At 33.1% G+C, this 13290-nt stretch overlaps 1 protein-coding gene and 1 long non-coding RNA gene across 5 annotated transcripts; one reads left to right on the top strand and one right to left on the bottom strand.

Annotated features, from left to right (window-relative positions):
- The first annotated feature begins 4780 nt into the window (after nucleotides 1–4780).
- LOC102587021 (pumilio homolog 23) lies at nucleotides 4781–13001 on the top strand. 4 transcript variants are annotated; one of them, XM_006342830.2, is made up of 12 exons: nucleotides 4812–4908; nucleotides 5634–5904; nucleotides 6013–6376; nucleotides 6792–7088; nucleotides 7301–7468; nucleotides 9664–9807; nucleotides 10106–10225; nucleotides 10556–10741; nucleotides 11027–11175; nucleotides 11262–11444; nucleotides 11977–12303; nucleotides 12914–13001. In XM_006342830.2, the coding sequence occupies exons 2-11, from the start codon at nucleotides 5645–5647 to the stop codon at nucleotides 12299–12301; spliced, it is 2196 nt and encodes a 731-aa protein (XP_006342892.1). In that variant the 5' UTR covers nucleotides 4812–4908; nucleotides 5634–5644; the 3' UTR covers nucleotides 12302–12303; nucleotides 12914–13001. The 4 variants fall into 4 exon arrangements, with proteins under 4 accessions (XP_006342893.1, XP_006342892.1, XP_006342891.1 ...); XM_006342831.2 differs by lacking the exon at nucleotides 12914–13001 and having other exon boundaries at nucleotides 4781–4908; nucleotides 5658–5904; nucleotides 11977–12440; XM_006342829.2 differs by lacking the exon at nucleotides 12914–13001 and having other exon boundaries at nucleotides 11977–12440.
- LOC102587783 (uncharacterized) lies at nucleotides 12508–12915 on the bottom strand. Its single transcript, XR_001472932.1, has 2 exons — nucleotides 12825–12915; nucleotides 12508–12749 (listed from the first exon to the last, which is right to left on the bottom strand). It is a non-coding gene; the product is annotated as an uncharacterized lncRNA (long non-coding RNA).
- Nucleotides 13002–13290: the final 289 nt, after the last annotated feature.

Raw genomic sequence — 13290 nt, 5'->3', positions numbered from 1 at the left:
AAAATATATGTATATATACAATTTTCTCTCGCTTTATACAAACACAAACACACTTTATACACTTGCGTTTGTATAAAATATGAGAGAGGCGAGGGAGAGAACGAGAGTGGCGAGCGAGATTCACCAGGAGAGAGGTGAAATAACAACAGTTTGCAATGAGGTACAATTAAATCAAACTATATTTATAGCATTTAATTTGAATTAATAGTTTGTTATTATATACAATTTTCCCTAAATTTTTTACTTAAATTATTTTTTCAACACGTTTATAATATGTGGACTAATTTTTTTTATTATAGGAATTTGATTCTTTTTCATGAATAAAATGCATCCACTTTATAGATATTTATCAGCTTATCATCATTTTAGCAACTTATGAAAAATTATTATAGCCTGGTTTTTTTTTATGAACAAAATATATTTTAAAGAATAATTAATAATGAGTGATGATGAAATCTACTCAAACTCATGACCTTTATTTGTATTAATATTATAATAAATTGTGCAAAACATAAAAAATTAAATAATTAAACTTAAAGATCATAAATATTTATTTACAAAAGTAAGATTGATGTCACAAGTAATAGTTGACAACACATTTATATTTATATCGACAATCAAATAAAGAAATTTCAAAAAGATATAGAAGAAAGGTCGTCGAAGTAATTTTATTGACTAGGTAAGCGGGGAGGGGAATGGGCACGGAAATTAAGATAAATTTTATGAATACATAATAACTATTGATAGATGGTTGGAGTAAGAATTTTTTCATTTAAAAAGTTTAAAATATAAAAAAATAAATATACAAAAAAGCTAAAGAAATTTTATGTCTATTATATAATATAATTTTAATCATATATAAACATTATAATTTTTCGTACAAAAATTTAAGAATAACACCTCTCAATGTTATACGGCTCCGCTCCCTACCAGCAGGTGTCTTAGTTTGTGGTGTCATAAATTTAAAGTCAATATTGGCGTCCCATTGATTTGTTTTATACAGTATTCTCTTTTACTTCACATGGCAACTTGTGATTTAGGTTGGTTTGCATTCATTGTTCCACACATGTTGTTTTCCGTTTAATTTTCTAATAAAAGAATATTTCGTCTCTTTTACTGGTTCAATTCTATCTTTATTCTTAAGTAATTATTTCTTTAATTTCTTGAAATATTAGCTAGTACTCTAATTTTTTAATTTATATATATACATGTGTGTGTAATTTAATAAATAAAGAAAGAATTTGCTAATATTATTTATTTGATCAAGTAAAATAGAAGGATCGGAGTAAGTCCCTATCTATCCAACCCTATAGATCATTTTCTCTCTAAATTCGAAGTTATAGGTTGGTGGACTTTAAGCTCCACTGTATCTACTATAGTTTGTTTGGTTGAACTTTTGAATCTATTTTTTTGTTTTAATTTGAATATCTTAATTGATTTGATTATGCACTTAAAAATAAAGAGATTTTTTAAATTCTATGATTTAAAAGATGTGTTTAATTTTTTAAAATTTTGTAATCTTAAATTTGTCATATAGGATTAATATTGACATCAAAAACTTATTAACTATAGAAAGAAACGAGATTAAAAAAAAGATCAAGAGACTTAAAAATTAGAACGGATAAAATATTTATTTTAAAAAAAGAATTTTAATAGAAATATATTGTGTTTGGACTATCATTTTGAAAAATACTTTTATTAATATTAAAATAATAATTTATGCTCAATCAAGGTCGCGAAAATGATTATGCACGAAAAAACAACTTTTTAAAAAGCTTACGAAAAACTAATTATGGTACTACTCAAAAGCACTAATTTTGCATCTATAAAATAAGCTCTAAAAAGGACTTTTGGCTTTATAAAACCTTTGGCCAAAGAAATTATTTTCTACTTTTCTCCTTTTCTTCTTTTTCTCTTTTCCCTTATTCGGTGTGTCTGAATTTCTTTAATGATGGACGCTTAATAGCACCATTTAGGGAAATTAATTTGTATAGTTTAGAGGTTTATTAATGGGGTAGGTCATGTACAGCAACACAACTTGTTATTTGATGATGATAGAAAGAACAAAAAAAAATAAAAAATTGACGCACATGGATGACGTTTCTTGTATAGCCTCTCTCTATTAACCTTTAAACTTTAATATATATTTGCCTCAACAGTTTATTTTTTGTCCTCTTCAGAGTAAGGAATAATCAGTGTACATAAATAAGAAAAATAGGAATGGAATATAAGGGCAATGAACGTTTCTATTTTCGAAATTCGAATATCTTCTTCTCTTGGAAATTCAAATATCTTATTTTAGAAATTCACTAACGAATAATGAATGTTTGTGAACACCCACGCCTTTCAAAAAAATAATCGAATCTTGTGTTTGGGGTACTTAAATAAAACAAATTAAAATTTGAGTATTCAGAATTTTAAGGAAATGTAGATATATTCAAACCACTAATTTCTCATGGTTAAGTTATAAAATAAAATAAGAATATGTATTAATTAGTAACTATATATTATTACCATATTTTCTACTGATATATATGCACGTGGAAATATGTCATGAATTTATTGAGTAGGTGTAAAGATAGAAGTATAAGTAAGTTTTTTTTACTTTTACTAAATATAAATAGAATTATGCTCTACCAATCATAAATGTATTGGTGTTTTAATTTTTTAAAGGACTTTATATAATTGATTGAAACAACAAAGAAAATTATACACCAAATTCATGCGACTTGTCAAAATTTGATTAAAGGAAATAATACCAAATAAAAGAAAGGTGGAGATCTGTTTTTTAATCAATGAAATAAGACAATGTCTTAGTTAATTAGGCAATTTGTTTGACTAATAGAAACGGACATCGAATTCTAATGTAGTACTAAATTATAACGTCAAAGCACAGCTAGACTTTAGAATATATGTAGCTAGCTAGTTATGAATTATGATTTTTATAGGAATGTCTTTTTCGACCTTTGATAGAATTAATTACTATAGTTTATCTTTGTTGTTGACAAAGTGATTGAATACTAGTACTATAACAAATATCACTAACATATCCTTCTTTCCAGCAAATTCCCCTTAATTTGCGTGACTTATGCAAAAACTAACATGGATACTTTGACATAATACTAAATACTCTCTAGATTCAGTATACTAAAATACTAATATTTTTATTTATTCAATTTGAGAATTCAACAAATAATTCTTATTTTATAATTATTTTACTCTAATTATTAAGTACTAGATATTTTTAATTCATTTCTCCGTGAATAAGATGGCTCTTGATAATTAGAAGGACACAATAAAGTTATCATTTTTCTTAGAGATAAGTATAAAAAACACATCTAAGCTATATTTTTTTTTTTGAGTTTCATATCTAGGGATGACAATGGGTCGGGGCGGATGCGGGGCGGGGCGGGTGTAAGGCTATACAGGGTGGGGCGGTTTTATGGTTGTGCGGGGTGGGTGGGATGCGGGGCGGGTTGAAGTGAGGTTTTAAAAAATAATGCGAGGCAAGGTAGGTTATGGGTATATATGATTTTATGTGAGTTTAAATTTAATTTTAATTTTTTTTACATGTTATAAGAGTGATTGAGCATTACTTATTAAGATAATTTCTTAAAGCTATTGAAATATTTAAGATAATAAATGAAAATGGTTCAATAAAAAATAATTTAATTTCTTACATGTTTCCCATTTGATCTCTATTTTATTAAATTAATACAACTTAATGAAAAAAATAATTAATTTTTGTGAATTTTATTTTTAGTATCAAACTTTACTAGAAATATAAAATATTAAAAATATTATGCGGAGCTGGTTAAAATTTTTATGGTTAAGCTAAGATGTATTTTTAGCTTAATAAGTGAATGAGGGATATATTTAAAGGGATGAAGTACCTAGGAAGTATAAAGTATAAAATATTCATCTTCATCGCAATAATGTGCTTACTGAAGAACAAAGTGAAGTGTCGGTGGATAATGAAGAAACTGTCTATTGTGTCGGTGGTTCAAATCTCTAATTTTCTTTTCTTTACCGATAATTTAAAACAGTTAATTCGTATAAATAAAAATTGTATGGACTAATAGGCTATTCAGGGTTGTTTTCCCCCTTAAAGAATACTACTTATTTAAAAAAGATTAAATCGCTTCACTAAATTTTTGAGAAAATAAGTGTTTTTGGAGAGTATCATAAAAAATATTTGACGAACCCTTTTTGCTGCTCAAAGGTATTTTTTAAATTCATTGATCAGGCAAATTACTTCTCACCCAAAATACTACTTTTTTAAAAATTTAAAAACCACTTATTTACATTTTAAAATAATTAATTTTTTTGGAAAACAAGCTATAAACTCTGAAATTATAATCACACGAATCAAGCAAATTAGAAACTAAGATAAAGAGTAATAGATATTGGAATGTATTCGGAAGTCCAGTGGAGTATCCATATTCATAAATTTTAAGAGATTTTGTAATTAAAAAAAATAGAGAAATAATGTAATTAACTCTTAATATTATGAGATTTATGTAAATTATAAAACCATCCGATAGGCTACCGATTGGTGACTTACAGCCAAGTTGGTTCAATGGGTGGGCTTGCGTGGTGTATCTAATGGGCCTGCCAGAGTGACATTAGCAACTCATAATGGACTCTTTATGGGCTGAACCACTTTTGATAGACAAAAGCATAAGTATTGTGGGCCCAGTTGTAAAAGGCCAGTAAAGGAGGACGGTGGTTTTGCCGTCACGGAACCTTAGTAGCCCAGCCCAATTTCTGTTATTGGGCCTTCGACAAATCACCCCTTAACGAACGCGTTTGGTCATCTTCCTAAATCATCACTTTCTCCTCCCTCTTGCTGCCCTCATTGCAGAAAAAGAGTTTCTTTTGAAGAATACATCAGTTGTTGCAGTCCCTGTAAGAATTTGATAACCTTTAACTGTTTTGTGGATTTATCTGCGCGTTTGTAACGTACTTTTTGATTCATATACGTAAGGTTTTGCTAGACAGTTTCAGTGGATGAGTTTTGTGCTATCTTTACTGTAATACTTATCAATTGAGGTTACAAATATCTTTTGAGTAGCCTATTGAAGTTAATTTCGATTTATAGTCACTAGTCTTTGGTTTTGTATTAATTCTGGTGACTTATACTACTTTTATATAGTTTGTAATTTTGTAAATTATTTTTCAAAAACCTGCCCTAATGCACGGTCAATAAAATGAAGAAGTTTGACTCTACAAATCCAAACTATGTCATATAAATTAGGACAGAGTGAGTAATTGGTTTTACATATGAATATCTGTCACTTGCTTCATTGAATAATCTAGGGCTTCTTAGCTTAATGAGGATGTTGTTTTAACATTGTCCTGGTTGGTACATACATGGATCCTGTGTTATATTTAGCTTTTTTTATCTGGTTATAATGTGTAGTTCTCAGAAGATTATAGGTTTCTTTAGTATTGAAATGAAAAATATATTATAAAAGAAGTACATTTTCTCCCGGTGAGTGTTTTCTGGAAACACTAAATTTATTTTTTGACAGTATAAGGCTGCTGCCTTTTCTTTTTGGTTAAAAAGTAACTTATAAGCATTTGTTTGAGCATGCTATTGAATCTTAGTTTACTATGGCCAAGCATTGCAGTGTAAAAACCCATGGTTTCTGTAGGTCTGCATGCTTTAGTTTCGAGAAATCATAAAGGTTGTGATTTGACGGAGCAACCAACTGCTTGGGAGAACCAAACGAATAATCAGTGGGTAAGAAAAAGAACAATGGGCCGAAAGACATCGAAAAAGCATGCTGGAGTTAACGCTGACCATACTGTTGAAAGTGTCTCCGGAGGGAATGCCGATGACAATAATAGATCTCACAAGGACAAAAAGACAACCCATGTCCCACAGACATCATTTCTCAGGTTCAAACCGCTTCATATACTTGATTTGCGATTTCCAATTTTATTAGATGAAGTATTTGGCATATTGCAAAGTGAAACATTCATACTTTGTCATAATTCTTTGTGTAGAAAGCAGATTGATCCTGAGACTGCAAAATACTTTGCAGAGATTGCTAATGCCATAGAAGGTACTGAAATCGACCCAGAGGAGCGATCTGTCATTTGTGGAAATGCCTTGGAAGAAACCAGAGGGAAAGAAGCAGAACTTGCAACTGATTATATAATAAGCCATACTTTGCAAACCCTACTTGAAGGCTGTTCTTTGGATCACCTTTGTAGTTTCCTTCAGAGTTGTGCAAAGAATTTCTCTCATATTGCAGCTGATAGATCTGGTTCTCATGTGGTTGAAACAGCTTTAAAATCTCTATCTTTTCACCTTCAGGATAATGAGAATCATTCACTGATTGAACATGCTTTGAAAAAAATCTGTAAGGTATGAAATATTGTTATCTTCATTGTTTATAATGGTGCAATATCTCCCTATTGCATAGTTTGAATTACAACATGTTAGAGCCTGTTTGGATCGGCTTATTTTAGGTGCTTTTAAGCCAAAAATAGCTTTTAAGCACTTTTATAGTGTTTGGGTAAAATTAAAAATAAGTCAAAAACCATAAGTTAGAATTCCTATCTTATGACTTGTCCCATCCTAACAGGCTCTTAGTTGCTTGCATAATCCCTTTTCGCTCTTCTGGTTCTATGTGAGAGCCCTTCTACAAATTTGCTACAAAATTTAACGTGGCAAGTGTCACAGTGGATCAGAATAAAAAGTGGATTATAATTTCTTGAACATTACATGATCCAGGTTCTTAACTTGATTGTTCATTGGCTCCTTTATATTTCCATGTCAGGCAATTGTTGTCAATCCTGTTGATCTAATGTGCAACTGCCATGGATCTCATGTGCTTCGAAGTCTTCTCTATCTATTTAAAGGTGTGCCTTTAGAAGAGTTCCATTCCACAAAGTCATCAGTTGGCTTGGCTGAACGCTTGAATCTCAAGGCACCTCATGCAAAAGACAACGTCTCACTGCAGTCTGTGCAAATATTTCCTAGTTTGCTTAAAAAATTTGTATCAGAGATGTTAAATGCTGCCAGCGAAGACATTTCGAAACTTCAAATGAATCAATACAGCAGTTTAGTTCTGCAGGTATATAATTTTTATCCCGGCCTCCATTCTTATGTCAATCACTTTGCTTGCAGTATGTAAATGTGCAAAAGATGATAGCAATGACTATGTAAACACTACTAATACATGTTTGTATGAAGTAATGATTCATATCTTGTAAGGCTACTAGTTTAAATTACAACTGTCGAATTACATATCAATGAGCAATGATGATTTTGTTCTCTTATTTGCAGACTGTTTTGAAATTATTGGCCGGAAATGAACAAGAGTTGTTGCATTTAATTCGAGTTCTTCTTGGAAGCAGTGCTGGAAATGCCAATGCTGGAAACTTGTTAGAAGGAATAACCATACGGAACATTTTAAGGCTAGTGGAAGAAACTGCATACAGTCATTTAATGGAGGTAAAATATCATCGATGCCTATCTATATTTCCTCTCTGTATATGCTTTTCCAGCAGTATTTTACTATTTTATATTTAATTAGTTTAGGCTTTAGAGCTCCTTAGTCATGGAATCTATCTGTATGCTGCAAATGGTTGTATTCCAACAACAACATACCCAGTGTAATCCCACAAATGGGGTCTGGGGAGGGCAGTGTGTACCAGTGTTATGAAAGGCGCTCGCCTTTCGCCTTTGGCGACAAGGCGAGGCGAGGCGAGGGGTCATTGCCTTTTTCCGGCGAGGCGAGGCGACTTCAGAAAGGCGTGCCATGGCGACAGAAAGGCGCAAGATGACGTGGTGTGGCGATGCAATAGGCGTCGCCTTTTATTTTTTTTATTTTTTTAAGGTCTGACTTAATAAATAAAAGCCAAAATTAGGGTTTTTTTTGGGTATTTTTGCAAACTTGACCTTCGCAAGACGCTCCTCCTCTTCTCCTCCTATTTCGCGATTGCTGCTCCTTCGTGGAGACTTCTTCTTCGCGAATCGCAATCGCGACTGCTGCTCCTTCTCAGGTACGAAATCTTATCTCTAGTTCTTCTCTTCTTCTCTGCTAGTTCTTATCTTCTTCTCTTCTAGTTCTTCTCTTCTTTTCGTCTTCTCTACTCTCTAGTCTCTACTCTGTTTTTTTTTTGGGTGGAACTACTCTGTTTTTCAGTATTTAGAGTTTGAGACTATGCTTGGTTCTGGGTGGAACTACTTTGTTTTTCAGTATTTAGAGTTTGAGACTATGCTTGGTTCTGTACTTCTGTGGTAGACTGTAGTGCTCTGCTCACTGGGCTGGAATCTGCCTATATTTAAAAAATAAATTTGATCCTTCTATAATTATTTCTTCCCTACTTAATTTAGTTTTATACTAATTAATATAGTATTTATTTGTCCATAAATAGTGAATTCAATGACGTGAGATGCTAACAAAAAGAGGGACATTGCTAATGAATGTTATTGTTATTGAGATTTTGGATATTTATATATGCAATTAAATATTTTACATTTTTTGTATTAATTGGCGCCTCAATTCAAAAAGGTGAGCGCCTCGCCGCGTGGCGAGGCAGGCCCTTGTCGCCTCTCGCCGTCCAAAACACTGGTGTGTACCCAGACCTTACCCTACCTTGGGAGAATGTAGGTAGAGGAGGTGGTTTTCAATAGACCCTCGGTTCAAGAAAATAGCAAGAGTGTAGAAATCAAGTAATACTATAAACGAAGCACAAGGAACAATAAATAGTAACATAAATTGAAGAAACCAAAAACTACAAGAGTTATGCAACCAGTGCTAGTAAGTAAGGATAAGCAAGACAATACTCAACTACTTACTAGCCTACTACCATAATCCTTGTCCTCCATAATCTCCTCTTAGGTGATGTTCTCAAAAAGCTGATGTTTCGCCATGTCCTGTCTATTCCATTTCTATTAATGGTATTATCAAGATAGTTATAGTTCAGACTTCGGTCTAATTTGAATTGAGCAATTGGATTTTGCTTTGTCATAGGACTGTAGTACACTTCTCGTGAGAAAGAGATATGGAAAGTCATTCCAACCTATATTTGGTGGACAATATAGAAAGGTTCTTCGAAGATAAATCAAGTCATATCCAGATGATAAAGTTGAAGTGTTTGGTATTTTTTGTATTTTGGTGTAAAGGAACATGTGTAGAAGATCATGATTCAATTTTTGATGTTTTAGACTCCTTGTAGATGATAGAGGTGCTGTAAGTCTGGTTCAGTTGTTATGAGCCCCCCAGTTATGCAGTTTTGTACAATTCCAGCTGAATTAGTTGCCTACGTCATATATTTGGCATACCAGCCTTCTGTTTCTTTGATGAAGTATCAGACTTCTATTTCTGCAATCTAGTACATCAGCAAGATGGAGGATGGTTGAACGTGTTACACAATCCTACCATCTGAAAGAAAAACTTAGAGCAAATATATTTGTTAATCCTGGAAGCAGACTTTATGGCTTATGCTAATATATATCAGCATAAGTTCTTTGTGGTTTGTTGACATTATTCCACCATTTTCTGTAAAATCAGATGAAGCCTAGGTCTATAGAGATGTTGCAAGTTTTCTGACATCATGATTTACTCTGCTTCTTTTAGCTGCATTACTTTCTAACCTGTATAGTGTTCTCCTTATTTGACGATTTAATGCACAATGTTGCAGGCTATCCTGGAATTTGCTCCTGAAACATTGTACAATGAGTTGTTAACGAAAGTTTTCAGGAAGTCATTGTTTCGAATGTCATCTCATCACTGTGCAAACTTCGTCGTGCAGGCTTTAGCATCTCATGCCAAAAGTCAGGATCATGTAAGGCCTTTCAAACGTCACTATTAGGAATATTGCTTTCATGTAAGATAAGCATAAGGACAAGTAGAATTGAATCTAACGACCTTGAGAACTTCATCTAGATCCAAATGTTGGTAGATGTTAAAATCAGTATGCAGTGTGCCAGATGAACTTTAAAGCATGTCTTCTATTTTTTTTGCACATTAAATACTATCTGACTAGACATTATACTGATAGCTTGAAATAGGTTTGTCAACGGATTTTCATGTTTAATCATATGTTGGTTTATGGTCTCACTCACACCCTATTTTTTTACTAGATGGACTTGATCTGGGAGGAGCTTGGGACAAAGTTTCGCGATCTTTTTGAAATGGGAAAGTCTGGAGTTGTTGTTTCTGTCCTTGCTGCAACTCAAAGACTCCACAGCCATGAACATGAGGTTTGTTGTGAATATTCAAGGTCACACTTCATATTTTCCCGATTATTGTGTTCAAACATTCTAGATGTTTGGATGATATAAAGAAACAGGGGAGGAACTGTACTAAGCTGTTTTGTACTTCTCACAGTTTTATCTTGATACTGTTTTGAATAAAATTCTCTTTATCCTAGATTCCAAAAGAACTATTTGTTTGCGCTGTATCCAGTTTGTTTATCAATAAATATTTCTTTTTGTATTCATTACCTTCATTATTGATAAATGTTTCCTTTGACTATAAAAAATGAAGGATCAGTTGAGTGTTTTCCTTTCCTTTTGTCTTCTTTGTTTCAGTGTTGTCAGGCCATTGCTGCTGCTGTATGCACAGGGGATGAGTTTCCCAAGTGTATTGTCCCCCGAATATTATTTCTTGAAAATTTCTTTAGCTTAAGAGACAAATCGAACTGGAGTTGGCCACATGGAACAAAGATTCATGTAGTTGGATCTTTGATTCTGCAGTCGATATTTAGACTTCCCAGTGTATGTGTTCCTTTCTCATTCTTCTTTGAATTTGATTCTATGTATATGCATGTCTATGCCACATATTTATCTCTTCCATTACTATGTTGATAGTCTTTAGCTTAAGTCTGGCATTTGAAGTGTTCTATCTAGCTTGTTTTGCGTCAACTCTTATTTCTTCTATTATTTCAAAAGTCAGTGCTTAGTTGTTGTGTATCTAATGTTTAACCTGTACTATATTGCTATTATAGTAACGAGTGAAGTGTTACTGTCAGCATGATTATAATCTTTTTTGATATGCTACAGGAACTAATACAGGTGTATGTTACTAGTATCACGTCTTTAGAAGAACATCATGTTCTTGAGGCATCGAAAGATCCTAGTGGTTCACGGGTCATTGAATCTTTTCTAAACTCGAATATATCGGGAAAGCAAAAGAGGAAGTTAGTTGCCAAGTATGTATTATAGCAGACTTTTGTTACTCCATACAGTTGGAACTGATATTGTTGATTTTCTAATAATGATGGTCTGTAACTTGAAGGCTTCGGGGACATTTTGGTGAACTCTCAGTGCATCCATTTGGTTCATTTACTGTTGAAAAGTGCTTCACTGCTAGTAACTTGAATCTGAGAGAGACAATAGTATCGGAAATGTTACCTCTCCAACCAGAGCTATCCAAGTCTAAGCAGGGACCTTACCTACTGAGGAAACTCGATATTGATGGGTAAGCCTTTCCTTTTGCATCTTCATGGCTTCTCCCCCTTTCCACTATCTAATGTAGCTTAACAGCAGAAGCATATAGTGCTCTGTGGTTGAGAGCACATTTTTTCCCGATCCGGGATATGTTGTGTCATAACTCTTATTTTCTATGCATTTTAATCCTGTTTGTGTCACAAAGTTAAAGGGCTAGACGTTGAGGTTATTGTTTCTCCAAGCGCGACTGCTTCTTATTTCTTATAATTTAGTTACTTCATGCTGTTTATCATTAACATTAGCATCTGAAGGGACGCCTCTAGAGGCGACGAATTATGTTTTCTGGCAGTTTGAATATTAGCATTTCTTTAAAAATAACTAAATAAATACATCTCTGAACTGGGAGATTACATGGTGTAAATAATTCACTCATCTTCATTGGAGAAGTGCAAATTGATAGTGGGAAGACCTTCTGAAACCCATTCTGACAGACTCATCTAAAGTTGTGTTAAACTCTCCTGGTTTATCTTGTACTTATTTGGCTTCCTTTTCTGTCATGATAGATTTGCAAGGCAACCCGACCAGTGGAAGTCGAGACAAGCTTCACAACAATCTGCTCTGAAAGAATTTTATGCTACATTTGGACCAAAGGAAACCAAATCATTTGAAAAGGAGAGCTTTCTTGCTGATACTGTTTCCAAATCAAAGCCAGGAAAGTTAAAAGACATTAGGAAAGAAATTGAGACAACTTTGGCTTCTGCCAAAACTTCAAATACCCCCTTCTTGGCTCATCAGGTTTCAAAAAAAGTGAAAAGGTCTAAAGACGAGAAGAAAAGGCATAGGAAAGATGGCGAGTCAGAATCTAAAAGAAAGAAGATCAAAGTTTAACTGTAATGCTTTTAGGTTCTTTATTCAATTTTACATTACTGTATCTGAGCTCTCAGTTTTGGTTACTTTCTGTTGTTTGATCAGAAAGGATGGAACTTCTATTGGATGCCGAAAACACTTGATTTAGTTTTTCATGCAATTTTTGTTCATTCTAGTTAAATTATTCATTGGTAAGTTTAAATGGTTGGTTCATAAATGCACTGATATGAAGAACTTAATAGTATTCACATTTATAAAACTTTGGGAAATACATCTAGCAACATATTTCATAGCTACCAAGGAACAAAATTGGATCCTGTATTTGTGCTGCAAGTGACTATCCTAACTGGATAGTGGAAACTAACTTTGTACTTCCAAACTACATTGATATTGAATGAACGAATTGCTTTGAAGGTGCTGATCTTTGCTGAGGTGATGCTTCTTTTAGTCATCCTATGGAGGTTTGTACCTGGTACAAGAATGTGATATTTGAGAAAACTGCTTATGGATGTAACTGATTAACACTTTTAGATTCAGAAATTACTTGTTTTGTATAGGATTCCATCTGCTTGGAGGTATTCTCCTAAAGCTTGAATCAACTTTCTTGAATGGTTTCTTCTGTTTTGTATGCAGACCCTTGAGTGTTTGTGATGTTGAAGTTTTTTGGGACGGATGATCTTTATTGGAGAGGAACCGAGCTGCATATGCGGCATTGGACTCTGAACTAAGAATTAACAGAAGTGCTAGAACAATAGCAGCTAGTATTCTTGAATGGCTCTTCATAGTCTTGCAGTAAGCTGAGTTAAAGGATGTTAATGATGTTTTTTTTTCTATGTTTGTGGTGATTTGGTAGCTTTGAAGCTGAGCTGATGTGATTTATATATTATGATGTTTGAATGTGTTGGAACAGTTGAAGGATCCAATGCTTAGTGGGATCATGTGATGTTCCTTTGACTGTTCGGTGTTGGAACTCTGATTTCCAGATAAGTTGTTAGAAAGTTTCAGAGTGA

Source organism: Solanum tuberosum, unplaced genomic scaffold (genome assembly GCF_000226075.1).
Source record: "Solanum tuberosum cultivar DM 1-3 516 R44 unplaced genomic scaffold, SolTub_3.0 scf00040, whole genome shotgun sequence".
Classification (NCBI taxonomy): Eukaryota; Viridiplantae; Streptophyta; class Magnoliopsida; order Solanales; family Solanaceae; genus Solanum; species Solanum tuberosum.
Note: the sequence above shows the minus strand (reverse complement) of the source record. Positions and strands in the feature narration are given on the sequence as shown.

Coding starts and splice junctions, on each gene's coding strand:
- LOC102587021 (XM_006342830.2), top strand. CDS start 5,645: ATGGTTTCTGTAGGTCTGCATGCTTTAGTTTCGAGAAATCATAAAGGT. Junction 5,905..6,012: donor CCACAGACATCATTTCTCAG/GTTCAAACCGCT, acceptor TTCTTTGTGTAG/AAAGCAGATTGATCCTGAGA. Junction 7,089..7,300: donor ACAGCAGTTTAGTTCTGCAG/GTATATAATTTT, acceptor TCTTATTTGCAG/ACTGTTTTGAAATTATTGGC.